This window comes from Canis aureus, chromosome 15, assembly GCF_053574225.1.
Source record: "Canis aureus isolate CA01 chromosome 15, VMU_Caureus_v.1.0, whole genome shotgun sequence".
Taxonomy (NCBI): Eukaryota; Metazoa; Chordata; class Mammalia; order Carnivora; family Canidae; genus Canis; species Canis aureus.
In genome coordinates, this window is record NC_135625.1 from 51,564,964 (window position 1) to 51,581,406 (window position 16,443).

Below are 16,443 nucleotides of genomic sequence, written 5' to 3' on the forward strand. Positions count from 1 at the left end.
CAGAGAGAACTCCGGTACCTGTGGGGAGGCCCAGCGCTGGGCTAGAGGCAGAGGCCTGAGGCGTGGGTCCTACTCTACAGGCACCCTCCATGGGAACCACCTCCTAGAAGAGTGCTGGTACTCCTTCTTTCCCCCGGGCTCCACCATCCCACCTCACCTTCCAGCACCGCCCCTGAGCCACACAGTCATGATCACTCACTCGTAGGGGCTCAGTTCCCTGGCACAGTGGACCCCATGCCATGAATGCTAAGCATCACTACACTGCAGGTAGGCTGGGGAAAGTAGCTCCTCCCCAGAGGTGATCTCTGCCCTCCTGCCCACATCCCTACCCCTGGCAGTCGGAGCACAAGTGAGACCCTATGCCATCAGCAGAAGAAATTTGTCTGGGAGCAAAGAGGCTCCAACCACTGAGAGGAGGAACATTTTGAAGATAACTTTGGAGACAATCAGAGGACAAGTGCTATGATCAACACAGGTTATGATAAAGGCCCTATGGAAAAATGTTTGAGGAGCTGGAATTCCTTAGTTTAATGATGAGTAAGGAGAGACTCAGCCAATTACTACACACGTATTAAGCACCTACTATATGCCCAGCACTCATTAAACTCAATGGGTGATACAAGAGATACAGAAAACATAGGTCCTGCCCACAAGCCTTGGAAGAGCTACTAGAGTAGCCGCCTGCTGTGTTTTACCTTCTATAAGGAATAAAAGAGAAGCTCACATTTTAGTAGAAAGGGTTTAAATTACGCAGAAGAAAGAGCTTTCCTAAGATACTAGGTCTACATTACCAAAGGAAGTGAAACTGTGGTTATTGCTAATTATCACAAGGTACTTAACTCTAAAATGGAAAAAAAAATGGTGTTGAGGGTACTGCCCCCGAATCCCACAGCCCACCTCCTGTGCCCATTTCCCTGTAGGTCCCCCTAACCTTCAGCAGCACTGCTGGGGCCGTCTGGTCGGGGGGTCCCGGTGCTCTTTTTCCTCCGGTGCTTCTTCCGGTTGGAGTGGGGAGATGGGGGAGGCTCCAGCTTGGGGCTGGAACTGAGCACCTCAGCTGGGCCACTGGCTGGTGAGGGGAGAGGTGGAAAAGTGTGGGAAGAGGGGAGGGTGGGGGGGGTGCAGAGTACAAGACCTGCCTAGTGCAGGTGGGAGCTCCACCCTGCCCAGCAGCCGGACCACCCGGGGACAGGGTCTGCGCAGCCAGTCCCAACCCCAAAGCTTCCCCAGCCCTGGATGGAGAAGAAGGTGAGGACAGGAGAATGCAGGGAACTTGGGCAGCAGCGCAGGATGAAGGCAGGGAGGAATCGTCAGCCCGGAGGGGCGGAAGGCGGCCCAGGGAACTCACAGGGAGCTGAAGCCCCAGCAGCTCCGCACCAAATTTATCCTCAATCACACTCCCCGCTCCTCACAATTAATAGCAGAATTAGAAACAATCAGGGAGCTGCCTAATTACTGTCAATTAGAGCGCGCTAATCAAGCTCCGTCTCCCACACCCCGCCCGGCGCTCACCACTAAATGTCAAACTTCATTAGAGGCAGACACGCTCCCTCCCTGCCTGCCTTCCTCCTTCCAGACTCTACACAGGGGCCCCACCGAGGCCAGGCGGCCTGGCCCGTCAGGACAGTGGCTCTGGGAAGCGCCCTCAGCTCCCCTTCTCAAGCCCTCCAGTCACCCTTTCACCCCCCTGGGGAGGCTGGGACTTGGATCAGGAGGTGGGGAGATTCCCTGTGCTGGGAGCACCCAGTTCCTTCGAGCTGTCAGAGTTCAGACTGGGGGTGAGTGCTTCTGAGGGGTGAGAGCCTGTGAAGGGTTTGGGGAGGCAATTCAGGAAGTTTACAGGCCTGGGGGTGGGGGGGCCCTGGCACTACTGCCCCCAGCTGGAGGCAAAGTGGGAGGAGCAGGTGTGCCTGAGGGGCCAGGGAGCACCCTGGAGCCCTGACCTAGGAAAGGAGGGCAGGGCTGTGCCCACCTCTCTTTTAGCCTGCAGAACTGCTGACCCTAACGGTTAGGGTACGGTTAGGGTACGAAAAGTTAGGGTAAAAATGGCTAGGGTACCAGTGAGAGTAGGGGGGAGCGGGGAGAGTATGTGTGTGTGTCTGTGTACACACGTGTGGCAGTGCTCACTGAAGGGGCAGGGAGACGTAATAAGGGGAAGGAGGAGCTGAGATGTGAGCTGGGCACAAAAATGGATGAAAGGGGGAGAAAATGAAGAGCCCAGGATAGTGGGAGGACGGTGGGATGGGGGAGGAAAGGTAGACTTTTGACCAGCTAGACAGGATGGAGCCTCAGGCAGGCCGGGCCAGGTGGGGGCAGGAGCCGAGGACTACCTTCTGGATCCTGGATCCTATCTCTAGGACCACCCCCTCCATGGCAGGCAAGTTGCCGCCTTCAAAACGTGTGTAAAGCCCCCAGCCTCCGACCTCCCTGCTCAGCCGCTTCCCTGTCCCCCCCGCGGTGAGGCTGATGAGCTGGCTGCGCAGGGGGCTGATGGGGATGCGGGAGCCGCCACCAGCACTGCCTAGGGACAGCGGCGGCGGGTGGGCAGAGAAGCTGCAGAGGGAAGGTCTCCGGCACCAGCCAGCCAGCCACTGGCAGGGCCTGGGGGCAGCAAAGGGCTTGAGGGCCAGGAAGCCTCCGCCCCTGGTTGCTGGAGCAGGGATACAGAGAGCCCCTCCTCCACTTCTAGACCCCCGCACTGGCCTCGCCTTGCAGCAAGCTCTGCTGGGCCCCTCCCCTCAGCACCCAGGCTGCGGTTGCTCCCTGGCTGCCCTCCTCTGCTTATGGGGTCCTGCGTACCTGGGGGCAGGGCATCACTCCACTGGTCGGCGCTGGAAACGGAGCAGGAGCGCTGGTGCAGGCCCTCAGGGCGAGGGCCAGCCCAGGCCGGGTTGCTGGCCGAGTAGGGGGCACCTGGGGGTGGGGGGAAGGGTCAGACTGGGAAGGGAGGCTGGGGAAGGGCTACACAGATTTTCCTGAAGATAAGGCTGCAGGCAGAACTTGAGAAATTCTAGCAGAATACTGACCAAAAACGAGGCATTTACCAGGTACCAGCCAGGCTTACTGGAGACCGAGAGGCCTTGCCCGGCCCCCCACCCCCCAGGAAGCAGCTGGTCCCACACTTCACACTCCTCTCCATGAAGAGAGTGGACACCTCATCCCCTTGCTGTGAGCCAGAAGAGGGGGGCACACAGTCCTGACACCCCTGTCACCATAGCGCTTGTCTGGCCATCATTCTCAGCCCCCTCTCCCTCCAGATCAGGCCCCTACACCACACATTCTAAGTCCACATATGCCATTTGCTTTGCCTCAGCTTTGGTGCTATTCTGACGAGAAATAAGTGTATCAGATTCAAGTAATTATGTCTAATTAGTATTAGTAATTATCCTGTTGGGCTGGAGAAAATTAATCTTTCGTTTCCCATCAGGGAAGAATGGCAGAGCCAAGGGGAACGAAAGGCTCCAGGAGTGCCAGGGCCTGGCAGTGGAAGCGGCCGGGCCCCTGTGCCCTCAGCACCCTCTAAGCACTGGATTCACTAACAGGGAGCCCATGGGGCAGCCACAGGGCCTCTGCTGCCCTGTCACCTCAGTCCACCTAAGGACAGGGACTGAGGCTAGAAGGCGGCAGTGGTGGGAAGTCTGAGAACAGGTAGGCCAGTGGCGAGGTCTGAACCGAGAGCGGAAGAGTTGGCCAGGTATGGGAGGTTAGTAAGGGAGGCAGAGATAGGGCCTGGAGCTGGACCAAGTGCAACAGAGCAGGTGACAAACTCAGCCTCTAACCAGTCCTGGGAGGACAGGGATGGAATTTCTGGAAGCCTAGGGATGGAAGCTCTGAGCTGAAGCCCCTAGAAGGTAAAGAAACAGGCCAGACATCCCTAACGCTCGGAGGACAATCTGATGCAGAAAGGTGGAAGGCAAGTTTTGTGTTTCTCTTGTATTCATCATAACACCCAAGGCAGGACCAGACACACAGTAAGTGCTTATGAATATACGTGTGGTGCCAACACTGCCAGCCAGGCTGCCCCATTTCCAGTCCCTCAAGGCCACATGCTGATACTTCCTCTGCAGAGTCCCGCCCCACCCCACCCCTGCTCGGGCCTATCGGGGTCTCTGCAAACCTGGCCTTTCTCAGGGTACCCTCGGCTCCCTGGCAGGAGACCTTTAGGGCGGCAGATGCAATTCCCTAAATTCCCAGAGACCCTGCTTCTCCCCACGCCTCTCCTGCTTCCGTGCCCTCATGGGTTCTAAATCTCATCCCTGCCTCGACCTGAGCCCCACCCAAAGACCTCACAGGCCCAACTTCCTCCCCAAGACCCCCAACTCAAAACCCCAAGGGAGGGAAAGTGCTTTCCCTTTTCTTTGTTAATTCTCCCCTCATTACGCCTGCAATCCCACAATCAGTGTGCACTGTAATTGTCGAATTTGATGCTAATGATTAATGAATTAAACATGGAGCCATCAATTAGTCCTCGGAGGATAATTCTGCATAAAGCGGCGGATAATGTAATTACAGTAACAAAGATAATGAGATGTTAACATCGCCCGGTGAGCGGGAGACATGTGTGAGTGTGCATGAGGTCGGTGTCAGCGTGCGGTGGAGGGGACACGGGCTCGGGTAAATGCCCGTCCATGTGTTCTGGGGCCGTGGGCAAGTGTCTGTGGGTGTTGTGTGTCTCTTCTCCATGTGCACCTCTGCCCCCCTCCCTGGGGAAGGCTCTGATGGCCCAGGATTATGACAGGACAGAGCTTGTAACTGTTTCTCTGCCTCTTTGGGGAAAAAGCACAGTCTTGCTACCTGACTTCAAGGAAAGGCTCATCCCCTCCTTCCTCCTTGGATAGGAAACAAGAAACCCCATGCCAGATCAGAGGCTGCTCCTCTCCCTGTGTGCATGCAGCTCTGGGATTGCTCGGGGCCCTGGCTGAGCCCCAGCCCCCTGCCCATGCCTGGCAGTGATTCCCCAGCAGCCCTGACCCAGCTCTCTAGGCAGAGCACTGAGGAAGGCGCAGGGCCTGTTTTTGCCATTCAACCCCTCCCTAGAGCACCCCCATCCCGGCCCCGAGACGGGTGGATGCCTTTCTCATTACCCTCCTTATTTCCCTAAATCCACTAAAACCCTCTGCACAATTCAAGATCTTCTCTCTGAGCTGAGGTGGCTCAGAGGATAAAACATGGCTTTTCAAGTCAGGCACAGTTCTAGGTTCAAAGCCCCACTCTCAAAGCCCCACTTACTGTGGAATTTTACAGACTAGTTATTCAATCTCGCTGAGCATTGGTTTCCTCATCCATAAAGTGGGGATGATAATCTCAACTTGACAGAGCTCCAAATGGGCTTGACATAGAGTAGATCTACTGCATCTGGCCACCTCTGTCAGCAGAGGGCAGCTCCTCCCATGTCTCTCCCAGCGCCTCCAGACTGGTCAGCGGGGACTGAACAAATGCCACAGAGTAGGGGTGCCAAGTGCTCCTTGCCTCCAGCAAAGAGCATGCTCAGGAGGCCATTGTCTGACCTCTTCTCTGAACCCAGAGCTGCTCAATGCGGGTCCTATCAGCACTTTGACGGGGGCAGTTCTCCGGGGCCTGCTCCATCCATTCCAAGGACTTAGTACCCAGGCCCCTGTGCACTGAATGTCCTCAGCAGCCTATTACTATGATAAGCACAAGTGCCCCTGGTCCCACATGGCCTCTGGGAAAGGCAGCACCCCTGGACTAAGAGCCAGTCCCTAGGGCAGGGACACAGTTGCAGTCCCTAGGGGGCTGGACAGTTTCTTAAGCAGCTGTTTCTGCACCCAGGGAAAAGGAGAGCCAATCACCTAGAACAGCATCGGGGATACTGAAGTCTTGGGAATAAGGGTCCAGAAGCTAAGGCAGATCTGGGGCAAGGGGACTAGGTGTGGGAGGGACAGCAATGTGGCTTTGGAGCCTCAGAGGCCCAGCAAGGCAGGGCGAGCCAGGAACAGAAAGGAACGTAAGTATTATTCACCTGGACTCATAGTATCATCTGAAAAGGTAAGAACCAGTCAAGGAGAAACCAGTGCACCCCAGATTCACACCCTCTCGGGCTCTAGCTCTTTTTTCCACACAGCTAAGCCTGTGGGAGAGCCTACCTGGCTTCTAGCTCCTCTCTAAACTCATTCCTCTCTGAGCAAAGACCCTACCTCTCGCTGCAGACCCTAGAACATTTGCGAAGTGAACCCCTTCTGGCTCCCTCCCTCCCCACACAGCACACCTGCTTGAGATGCTGGCTATGTGTGCTAGAGGCCCTGTTCCCACCATCACCTGCCCTGGCCCAAGGACCACTAACAGCACCTGTCAGCATGAGGCTGTCTGGCCCTATCTCGATCTTCAAATCACCCACCAGGCTGTATACTGGCTGCTACCTTTAACAACTCCCACGAGGGCAGCAGTTTGGCAAATGCATTTGGCTGACCTCATCTTGAAGCATGACTCTGGGTGGCAAACATGACAGGAGCCCTGAGGACCCAGGCTGAGAAAGAGCAAAGCCCCACAGCGCCTACCTTTTCAGGCCTCCACAGCCACACTCCCCAATCTTGCAGAGTGAGGAAGCAAGGCTCTCCACGCACCCCCACCACCCTGCCCCCAGCAGCCACCTCACCTGTGCCCCCACCCAGCTGTGTGTTACTCCGATCCAAGGCCAGTCCATTGGCCCGGGGGCTGGTGCCAGGGGCTGTGGCAGGTGTGGCTCGGGGCAGGCGCTTCCCTGGCACTTTCACTGTGGTCCGCAGCAGGTCAATCTCCTTGCCATGGATGTTCTGCATGTAATCCTGAGGGCCATGCGGATAAAACAGACGAACATTCATTAGGGCAGGTCACTCTCTGGCTGCACTTTGACACTGACCAACCAACTCCTAGATCTCTCCCCCTGTGCTGGAAGAAACAGAAGGAGAGGGAAAGCCCAAATTTTAAAAAACCAGACGGTGAAGCTCACAGAATATCTCCATGTGTGGATGACACCCAATCTACTGGGCAAGACACAGCAGGGGTGGGGTGGGGGGACACCATCGGCAGAGGTGGGGGGTGTGTGAAGCCCAGCCCCGAGGCACAGGGCTCCTTTAGGAAGGACGGCTCAGGAGGCACCACGAGGGAGGGCAAGTACACAGCCGAGATGGGAGCCAGGAAGAGAAGGCCCACATGGCCAGAAGAGGAACTGACATATTCCAAAGGACGCAGACGGTGGGGCAGCCCCAGGCCATGGGTGGCCTAGTCACCGAGTACCTCGGCCGTGGTTTCAGAAGCTTCCACCACCACCACTGGGGCACGGGGAATCCTTCAAGCCTCGAACAGTCCTCCATCCTGACAACAGTGCCCGACGATGGTAAGGATCTGCTAAACAGTTTAAAAGGAGCCTTTGATGCTTTTTGCTGTTCTGACTTAGTACAGAGAAGGGTCCATGGTTCCACAGAGAGCAGCGGGCATCCAGTCAGCAAAATAACCATTACCATCACACCATCAGCTGCCCGTGCTCGGGACACTGCAGGTGCGGATCACAGTTCACCTTCCCGGGACTGGGCGTCACCAGAGCCACTTTACAGTAGTAGGACAGAGGCTTGCAAAGGTTTCTCTGCCCAAGGGCACAAATCGAAAGGTAGCAGAACCAGACTCCAGCCCAGGCTCTGCAGGTTGCGGAGGCTGTGCCCTGAAGGCAGACTTCCTCAGCCCAGGAATGCATCCTGACTTCAAGTCAGCACCCAGAGGGCCCCAGACATGGACGACTGGGTGGGGATCCCAAGCGTGGGGGCCGCTCAGCACCTGGGCCCCCGCCGTTCCTGCCGTCTTGATTCTGGCCTGGGAGTCCCACGGTGGAGTGGCAACTTGGGGACCACAGAGCAGAGGCTGCCCCCTCCCCTTAAGAGCTTCGGGCTTTAACCCTGAGCCCAACCAAGGCCCCCCACTGCTTCTGCTGGCGCCTTCCGCATGGCTGACCCATTTCCTCGCTTCTGTCACTGGTAAGTTCCTCAGCAGTTCCCAGCTAGCGTCCCTGATAAAATGTGGTCAAAACTCCTCTGGAGAACAGGATCTGGGTGGGTGGTGCCAGCTGAACTTGGAATGGAATTCCGCTGAGGAGACTCTGACCTGCTCTCCTCCCAAGAGAGCTTCCTTGAGGCCCTGTCTCCATGTCCGCAAGAGCCCGCAGCCCCCGTACCTTCACCCACTTCGGGATGTCACCCAGCAGCTCTCCTACCTTCTCACCCTTTAGCTTCAGGGAAAAGGGGCAGTGTCCTCTGCTTGAGAGAACAGGTGGGGAATGTTGGCCAGCTTGAAGGAGCAAGTTTAAGGCTGGCCCTCACTCTGGGAATGACCAAGAGAACATCAAGCAGAAAGGGGTCATCTGGCCCCAAGGAGCTAAGAGAACATGTAAGTTTCCAGTTAAGAATAGGAGCGAAAATGAGGAGACAGCATGCAATGCCAGGCCCCCTCCTGCACTCCGGTCATCAGGCTGCAGGTCATGAGGGGAAAAGACTCATGGCAGGGACGAAAGGACGCCATTGATGATAGCACGCTGACCTCACCAGCCAAGTCCCACTGTCACGAGGCCCCACCAGGCCCGTGGCTACCTTATTCTCCAAGTGGCTCCGACACCTCCGCAGGCACAGGGCCCTTCAGGACAGAGGGGCCTCATCAGGCACAGAGGAGGAGTGGCCCCCACTAGCGTGCGCCCATGAAAAAACTCCCTTCCATGCAGCTCTGGGCTATGTCTACACCCCCCTCACCCCCCCCCCCCAACCACCTAGTCCCCTGGGAGGCACGGAGCCAGGTGCCGGGCCTTAGGCACACCCTGCTCTGAGCGTGTTTGCTTCACGTGTCAGAACCACAGAATGACATCGGAGAAGTCAAGAGGAACCACCTCCACCCAAGGGAGGAGCCCTATGACAAGCTCTCAGCCCCATTCTGCTCCATGCTGTCAGGGCCCTGACCCCAGGCCCTTGCCCTGGTGGCTCAGAGAGGCACAAACCTGGGAGACAGAGACAGTGTGCCCTCAATCCATCAGCCCCCAGCAAACTCAGTCCCCGCTGGCCCTGTGGTCTTGCTCTCAGCCCGGCATCCAGCATCAGCCTGAGTCTCAAGCCCTCCTTAGTCCGAGCCCAACATCCCACTGACTCGCCTCGGTATGCACCCGTCCCAGGTCCCTGCACACAGTCACATCTTGGATTGGCTGTTCCAAACAACTGTCAACAGCTGGCTGGGCCGAAGGCACAGCTGCAGTCCCTCTCCTGGGGGAGGGGCTCGGGCTGCTCTAGTTCACAAGGAGGTCACAGCAGCTGCACAGTTCAAGCCCCGTGGCAGTCCTGAGATGCCCAGGCTGACCCCGTGCCAAGAACAACAGTTGCACGGAGGGACTCCGGGGCCAAGTAGCCAGAACCGATGTCGGGGGACTGGCCACTCCGACCACACAGGACAGGTGCTCCCGTGCGGTGCAGGCCAGCACCCATAGCACCCTGCTCCATACGCTGTGCCAGGCCAGCTCTGGAGCCAAGGTGGGAGACAGAGCCTGGCACAAGGACAGCGTGCTGCGGAACGCAAGGAGCGGCAGCAGGGACGAGGACATCGGGGGCAGAGCAACAGCGTTTCCCTCCGTCAGCAGAACGGGGAGCTCGGCGGTGGCGGTGGCAGCGGCTGCTCAGGAGAGCGGTCACCACGGCTGCCTTTATTACCCGCCATCAAACAGCAATTTCTTCCCCAGCCTCCTCGCTAATTACCCAGCCAGCGTTCTCATCTCGTTTTATTACTGGAATTAACAACGAGTTCAGAGCGTGGAAAGCTATTAAGATGTGTGATTAAGCCACATTCAATTAGTTTCTACAAACAATTTAATTGATGTTGCAGATAGAATTAACAGAAGGTGATTGTGTGAATGGCTCCGCTGGCTGCAAAATGGGGGAGGCTGTGGCGGGCTCTCTTGGGCCAGGCGAGGATGGGGTGGAAGGCTTGAGGCCTGCCCACCAGCCCTTCCTCCATGAGCCCAGCAGTGCCCAGCCTCCAGGCACTAGGTGACTCACGGACACCCCTGCCCTCTAGGTGGCAGGAGGGAGCGGTCCCCACGGTGGCGGCAGACGGGCCATGAGTAGTGTGTGCACCTCTGGGGCTATGGACGGCCCTTCCTCTGCACGGCTGGCGGGCAGGAAGGAACCTCCCAAGAAGCCAGGTGGCTCCCCAGGGTGGGGTGAGGTCCCTGCTGGCAGCAGTGGGGAGGTGGGGAGATGGGGAAGGGGGGATGGAGGCAGGTCAGGAAGCACACATGAGTGCAGCTGCTGCTGCAGTAGGATGGAGTCCAGAGGAGTCAGGATGCAAGAGGGGCAGACAGCCTTCGCTAGCAGTAAACTCAAGCCCTGCTGGTGCAGCAGCACACAACACCCCCGTTCTGGCCTTCGCTCCTACCTGCACCACTCCCGCTCCTGCTCCCACACTGTTTGGACCTGATCTGCATCTTCCGAGAGGGAAAAGAAGCATCCACAGGGCAACACCGCTGCTACCTGCGTTTACCAGCCCCTCCTGGGAAGGTACAGAAGAAGACCTATACTTTGATTCCAGAACCAATGGACAGCAGGTGAAAAGCTGACAGGGCACCTTGGGTCTCAGAGAAGCCCTTCACTGAACCTCTTCACAAGGTCCTGCAGCCCACAAGACAAGAGGAGGCCTGGCAGGGGACAGGCCAGCAGAGCCACCTGCCTCTTAGACTCACCCTGCAAGAAAGCAAGGACAGGCCTGGAAGCTGCCGCCACCCAGACCCTGTCCCAGGCTCCTGAACGCACCAAAGCGCACAACACAGTCCAACGAGCATGGCGCTGGAGGAGCCTCTGGGACACTCAGACACCCAGCCTGGCCCAGGCAGGGGTACCCGTCAGTTCCCTCCGTCCTCCTGTCTAGGCAACAACTGCCTGGATGTTAACTCTCCAGTCACTTTCTCAGCTAGGCCCAAAGGCAGGAGGTCTGAGCATGGTGCGGAAAAATCTGGGTAACGTCAAAGTCACAGGTCCAGGTAACAGCTCAGCCACTGGCTGGGTGACTCTGATGATGCAACAGACAAGACCCCACCAAGCTTCTGCTTTCTAGACTGTTGAGCGTAAAAGCAGCAGTTCCCTCCAGGAACCTTTTCTTCCTTTCCTTCTTTCCTCAAACCCAACATAACCATTGAACACTCCTCCATGTGCTGAGACCCTTTACTGTCACCTTTCCTCCACACTGGGCTTCCTCCGTTGTCTGAAGCATGGAGACAAGCAAAGGGGACACCGCACAGCCAGAGCTGCATAAAGCAGAAAGAACAGGTAAGAATGCATCAATGGGGGGAAGCCAAGGCCACCCCAACACGGGTAGGGGAGCCTGGGATGCTTCGGACAGGCCAGTTCCCAGATGCACTGGCAAGACGCTGCCGGAGGAGACCCAGCACATCCTGCCTGGGGTAAAGGGGATGGGTACAACCAGCTGGGAGCTCAGAGGTACCAGGCTGGCATCTGAATGGGCATGGTGGCCCCTCTTAGCTGAGAAGTACAGTGGTTCTCCCAACCTCCTAGTGCAGAGGCCCTGTACGGGCAAGATGCCCCGTGACTTTCTGAGACACCTGAGCCGTGGTGCTGGTGCTCTGGCTGGTAGCCTTGCTGCTCTCTCTTACTGACTCAGCAGCAGGACCAGGTGGCTCTGGACTTGCGCCAAGGTCGCCGGGTATGGGCCCTCCTCAGCGCCCCCACAGCCTAACACCAGCTCCCGCCCTGTGGAGGACAAGACGCTAGGAGGGAACACTGTGACTTGTGGTGGCCTGAGTTAAGGGTGAGGGTTGGCGCCTGAGGAACCAGATGGGGAGAAACCCAGGAGGGCAAGGCTGGGTTCTGTCCTGACCATGCAGACGCCTGCCGGCTCATCCCAAGCCAGGTATCGGTGTGTTTTCTCAGCAGGGCTGTCGGGGCGGTGCCCTAAGGACCGGGTCTTGGCTGGAACCGTGGACCCCAGCACCTCATGGGGCAGGCCTCCCTGACACTGTGCAGATTCAGAGGCAGGCAAAGGACCTTCTGAGGCAGGCCCTGGGCTTCTGGGCCGGGGGTGGGGCCGGCCCACGTGCTGTGCTGGAGGGGCTTCACAGGAGAACTCATTAGCCCCACAGTGGGGCGGTGACAGAGATGGATTCTGGTGACAGCTGTGTGCTGGAGCCACGCAGTGAGGGGAGGGGGAGGCAGGAAGGGTGGGGGAACTGCCACAAGGGCCACTCTATAATCAGTGCACCCTCACCCACGGGGACAGAGGCCACACACCCTCTGAACCCCTCCACCTACCACCACTGCCCCACGCTCCCCTTCCCAGGAGCCCCCATGCCATTCTCAGCAGCCCCAGATGAACTGCCCTCTGGCTCTCCATCACCCCAGGCCCAGGAACCCAGATATCCCCCGCTGATGCGGCTCCCCTAAAGACAACTGGTTGGCACCCCCCGGCACCCCCAACTTCAGCAATTCCACATGAAAGGGCCCAATCCAGCTCTTTCAACAAGTGGGGTGGAGATGGAGGACCTGACTGCACACAGCAGCCTAGCCCAGCAGCAACCACCCCTGGGGGGGTCTTCTCCAAAGGGTTCAGCCACCGCTCAGAGTCTCACGGTTGAGTGCTTAGCCTAGGCCCAGGTCTTGCGGTTCCTGAGCCACAAGCCACCACACGGGGGTCCTTTAAGGGACAGTCCATGTGCACTCGCAGAGGTCAGCCTGCCCACAGTCCCAGGTCAGCACCCCCCTACCCCTGCTCCTCCTCCTCTGGCCCTGCCCTGCCCAGACTCACGTGCAGACTGGGGTGGTAGGTGAGGAGCCCATTGTCACAGAGCGTCACGTACTTCTTCTTCCACTCCTTGTTCAGAGATTTGCCACTCCGCTTCAGCAGGATGCCCTGAGGACAGAGGCTGGATCAGAGACGGGTGCCAACCCCATACATGACAGGCCCCGAGAGGTCCCAGTGACGCTAGGTAACACCTCCATCCCTGTCCTCTGCGGCCACTCTGCTCATCTAGAAGGGACTGAAGCCGACGGTCGGACGGGCTCTTCCACAGAGCTCGGCCCTCCCTGACCGTCCTCTAGCAACCTGGAGCTCCCCCAACCCTGGGCCGTGCAGCCAGGTCAGCACCAGGAGCCCGGGGTTTGGGTGGCCTCCGGGCAGGGACACTCCTGCCCATAGGTCTCCAAGGGTGGGTGACCAGGGCCAAAATCCCTTAACCACCCCCAGAATGCCTCAGACTCCCCAGGGCAGGCAGTGCAGAGTCCCAGAGCTCAGCAACCCAATCCCCGTGCGTGTGAGACACTCAGCCTGGAGGTGAGAGGACCAGAGGGATGCACATGCACTCCTTGAGAGCAAGGCCGTTCGTGTGTTTTGTTCACGGACACATGCTCAACACTGTGCCAATGGTTGGGACACAGCAAACCCTCAGCCAATGTCTGGTGGTGGGGCACAGGGGGAGAAGCCAGTTGACCGCGGCCATCAGAGATGCTGAAAGGGGAGCGGGCCACAGTGAGAAGGCTACAGGGCAGGGCAGACCCAAGGATGGCCTTGGCCTTCCTCTAAGGACATCCCTGAAGACACCCTCGCCCACCTCTGGCTCTCCCCACGAAATGACAGACAGCATGGGAGAATGGCTGAGGACAGGATGGGGTCGGGGAGAGGACAAAGTGCCACTCAGATCCCAGTGGCAGCTCCTCAAGACTGGCATCACCCCTGGAAGCCCCCTACCAACACAGGAGGGGGTGAAGAGGCAGCTTTCCCTCTAGCCCCCCCAGACACAGCTCCCCCAGGAGAGCCACCCAGGTAGGGGCTGGAGCAGGGAGGAGTCAGGGTTGGCAGAGGCCAGGAGAGAGCAGACGAGGCCCCAGAGGCCACCCCAGCGACCACCAAAAGGGACCTGACGACTTGAACCCTGACCTAAAGCCACAAAGTCATGGCTTTGGGGTGGCTTCTCTTCGAGGAATGGAGGGCCCTGCCCGAAGACAAGGAGAACAGAGATTAAGAGATTTGAGGGTGAGGAAACAGCACTGGCTAAGGTCCTGTGGCCCAAGGGTGCAGGTTCTCCATGTTCTTCCGAAGAGAAGGCTTGGTCCTCAGGGGAGGAGTTGAGCCAAGCAGGCAATCAGGACCTCCTGCCTCATCTGCCCCGTAGGGTCCAAGATGGAGCCGAGAGTCTCCCACCTTAAGACAGATGTTTCACATCCTCGCTACCATGCCTCCCTTTCTCCATCTCACTCTTCCTGCTGCCCCCAAGTGACAGATACTGTTGTCACACGACAGGTGACATGGAGGTGCAGTCACACGAGATCGAGTTGGGAGTCCCGGGCCGCCCGAGGACAAACCCTGAGACCCGGTCCCTATCAGCGTGAGAGACTCTATCCTCACGAGAAGCAACTCAAGACAAGTGGAACTGATGGGAACGTCACTAGACTGTGTGGCTGGAACAGTTCAGAAAGCAGTTGGACCCCTGCCTGTAGTTTGCGAAGGAGCCTCGGTGATCTGCTTCTGGGCAGGAACGAAGCAAGAATACAGCTGCTCCCTCTGCCCTGACTGCAGACAACACCCCTCAGGACCAAGGGTCAGATTCTGGAGAAGGTGGCCCCCAGGCTCACACTGAGCCATTGGGAAGGGCTGGGCGGAGGCTGCCGGGTCGCTCACCTGAGGCTCATCAACCCCTCCTGCACACCCCTTGGCCTTCGGAGGGGATTCCTCTGTTCTCAAACCCTTCCCACCTGATCCCTGCCCTCCTGGGTCCAGTCCCAGCTCCGGTCACGGCAAAGGGGAGCCAGGCTCTGCTCCCGCTTCTGCCACCAACTAGCCTTCAACATCAAACAAGTGGCTTTAGCTGCCTGGGCCTCAGTTTCTTTTCTTTTCTTTTAAGATTTTATTTATTTATTCATAAGAGTACAGAGAGAGAGAGAGAGGCAGAGACACAGGCAGAGGGAGCAGCAGGCTCCATGCAGGGAGCCTGATGTGGGACTCGATCCCGGGACTCCAGGATCGCGCTCTGGGCCGAAGGCAGGCGCCAAACTGCTGAGCCACCCAGGGATCCCCCTGGGCCTCAGTTTCTCGGCAGGTAGGGAGTGCGGCCTCCCACAGGGGATCAGGGGGATCAGGAGTCAGAATGCGGAGGGGGCCACCTAGCAGGGAGGCCCTTTCCTAGCCAGCACTCTGGCCCCTCCTTCACCTGGGCCTGATCCACAGCAGGGAGCCGCTGTGGCCTAGTGATAATGAGCTCAGTGAGCACAGTCAGCAAGGGTGTGGGAGGACTGCAGGCATGGAAGGACGAAGCGAGCAAAGCGAGCACAGCTGGCCGGGGACTCGACCTGCTGCCCACTCGTGCCCCCCAGCCTGCCTCACCTGCCTCTCACCTGCCAGCCCCCGCCCAACACAGAAGCAGTGTTAAAGGCCGGGCAGGCTACAGGCCTGCCTACCCAGGAGGTGGGTACCTCCCGTTCCCTCTCACATCCTTGCCTTCTAAGGAGGGAGACGATCTACAGGGGTTCCTGCTCCCCTCCCTGGCCGGCCGGCTGCGCACGGCGGAGCAGGAAGCAATCTGGGGCGGAATGGGAGCGGTGCGGAGGCGACAGCCCCCAGAGGACCCGTTCCGCCGCCGCCTCCCTCCCAGCTCCGCCAGCCGGCTTAATTGCGGAGTCCGGATTGATTGGGAATGCAAATGGCAACTGAAATGCAATCTCCACTCCCAGCAGGAGTGGGGGGGAGGGGGAAGGAATGGGATGGGGAGCCTGGGACATGAGAGTGGGAAGGGGGCCACACTGGCCCTGGGCAGCTGGAGGCTGGGGGAGGCACCACCGGGCCCCCAGAAAGCAGAGCGTGGCTAGCCCCCACCTCCACGCACGCACACCCTGATTGCCCTGCGTGACCCTGTGGTAGCACTAGAGTTCGCCCAGGTTCCTTCCTGGCAGGCTCTGCTCGGACAGAGGGTCCCTGAGGTTTGGAGGCCTATACCAGACAGGCGACCTAGCTGACCCCTGGCTGGACTGGAGCCCCAGATGCAAGTTCACAGCCCATCCTACAGCTCTCCCTCCCCTCCACATAGGGGATTCGGGGAACCAGACACACCAGCCTGCACCCTGAACAGGAAGGAGGCATTTGGGGCTACGCTAGTCTCAAAGTAAGGGGCCTGGAGCAAGGGTTCTTTTATTTCTTAAATGTTTATGTGGTTGCATCAGGCTCAGAAAGCACCTGCCCCCAAAGCAGAGTGACGGGCCTCTGTGAGACACAGGCATGTCGCCTGGTGAGAGGCCCCCAAGGAGCCCCTGGTTTGCACAGTCCCAGAGAATGCAATTTCACCATCAACAGGTTTGTGGGGTCGGATTCTGCACCCAGACCCACACCACAGACAGGCAAGGAGACACCACTGCCACTTCCATCCCAGCCGCTTCCCCTGGCTTCCCCGGAGGGGATCCGGCTAGAGCTGTCTCCGCCAGGCATCCT

General features: G+C 58.5%; 1 protein-coding gene across 5 annotated transcripts in view; it reads right to left on the bottom strand.

The window, feature by feature from the left end:
- AGAP3 (ArfGAP with GTPase domain, ankyrin repeat and PH domain 3) overlaps positions 1-16,443 on the bottom strand; it is a 56,327-nt gene that overhangs the window by 3,282 nt on the left and 36,602 nt on the right. For 4 of the 5 annotated variants that reach the window (XM_077849648.1, XM_077849646.1, XM_077849649.1 and 1 more), the window contains 4 exons: positions 12,775-12,879; positions 6,614-6,782; positions 2,800-2,913; positions 932-1,069 (listed from right to left, as the gene is read on the bottom strand). In XM_077849648.1, coding sequence (XP_077705774.1) covers positions 932-1,069; positions 2,800-2,913; positions 6,614-6,782; positions 12,775-12,879 — 526 coding nt within the window. The remainder of the gene's footprint in view (positions 1-931; positions 1,070-2,799; positions 2,914-6,613; positions 6,783-12,774; positions 12,880-16,443) is intronic. The other variant, XM_077849647.1, reaches the window with a different exon arrangement.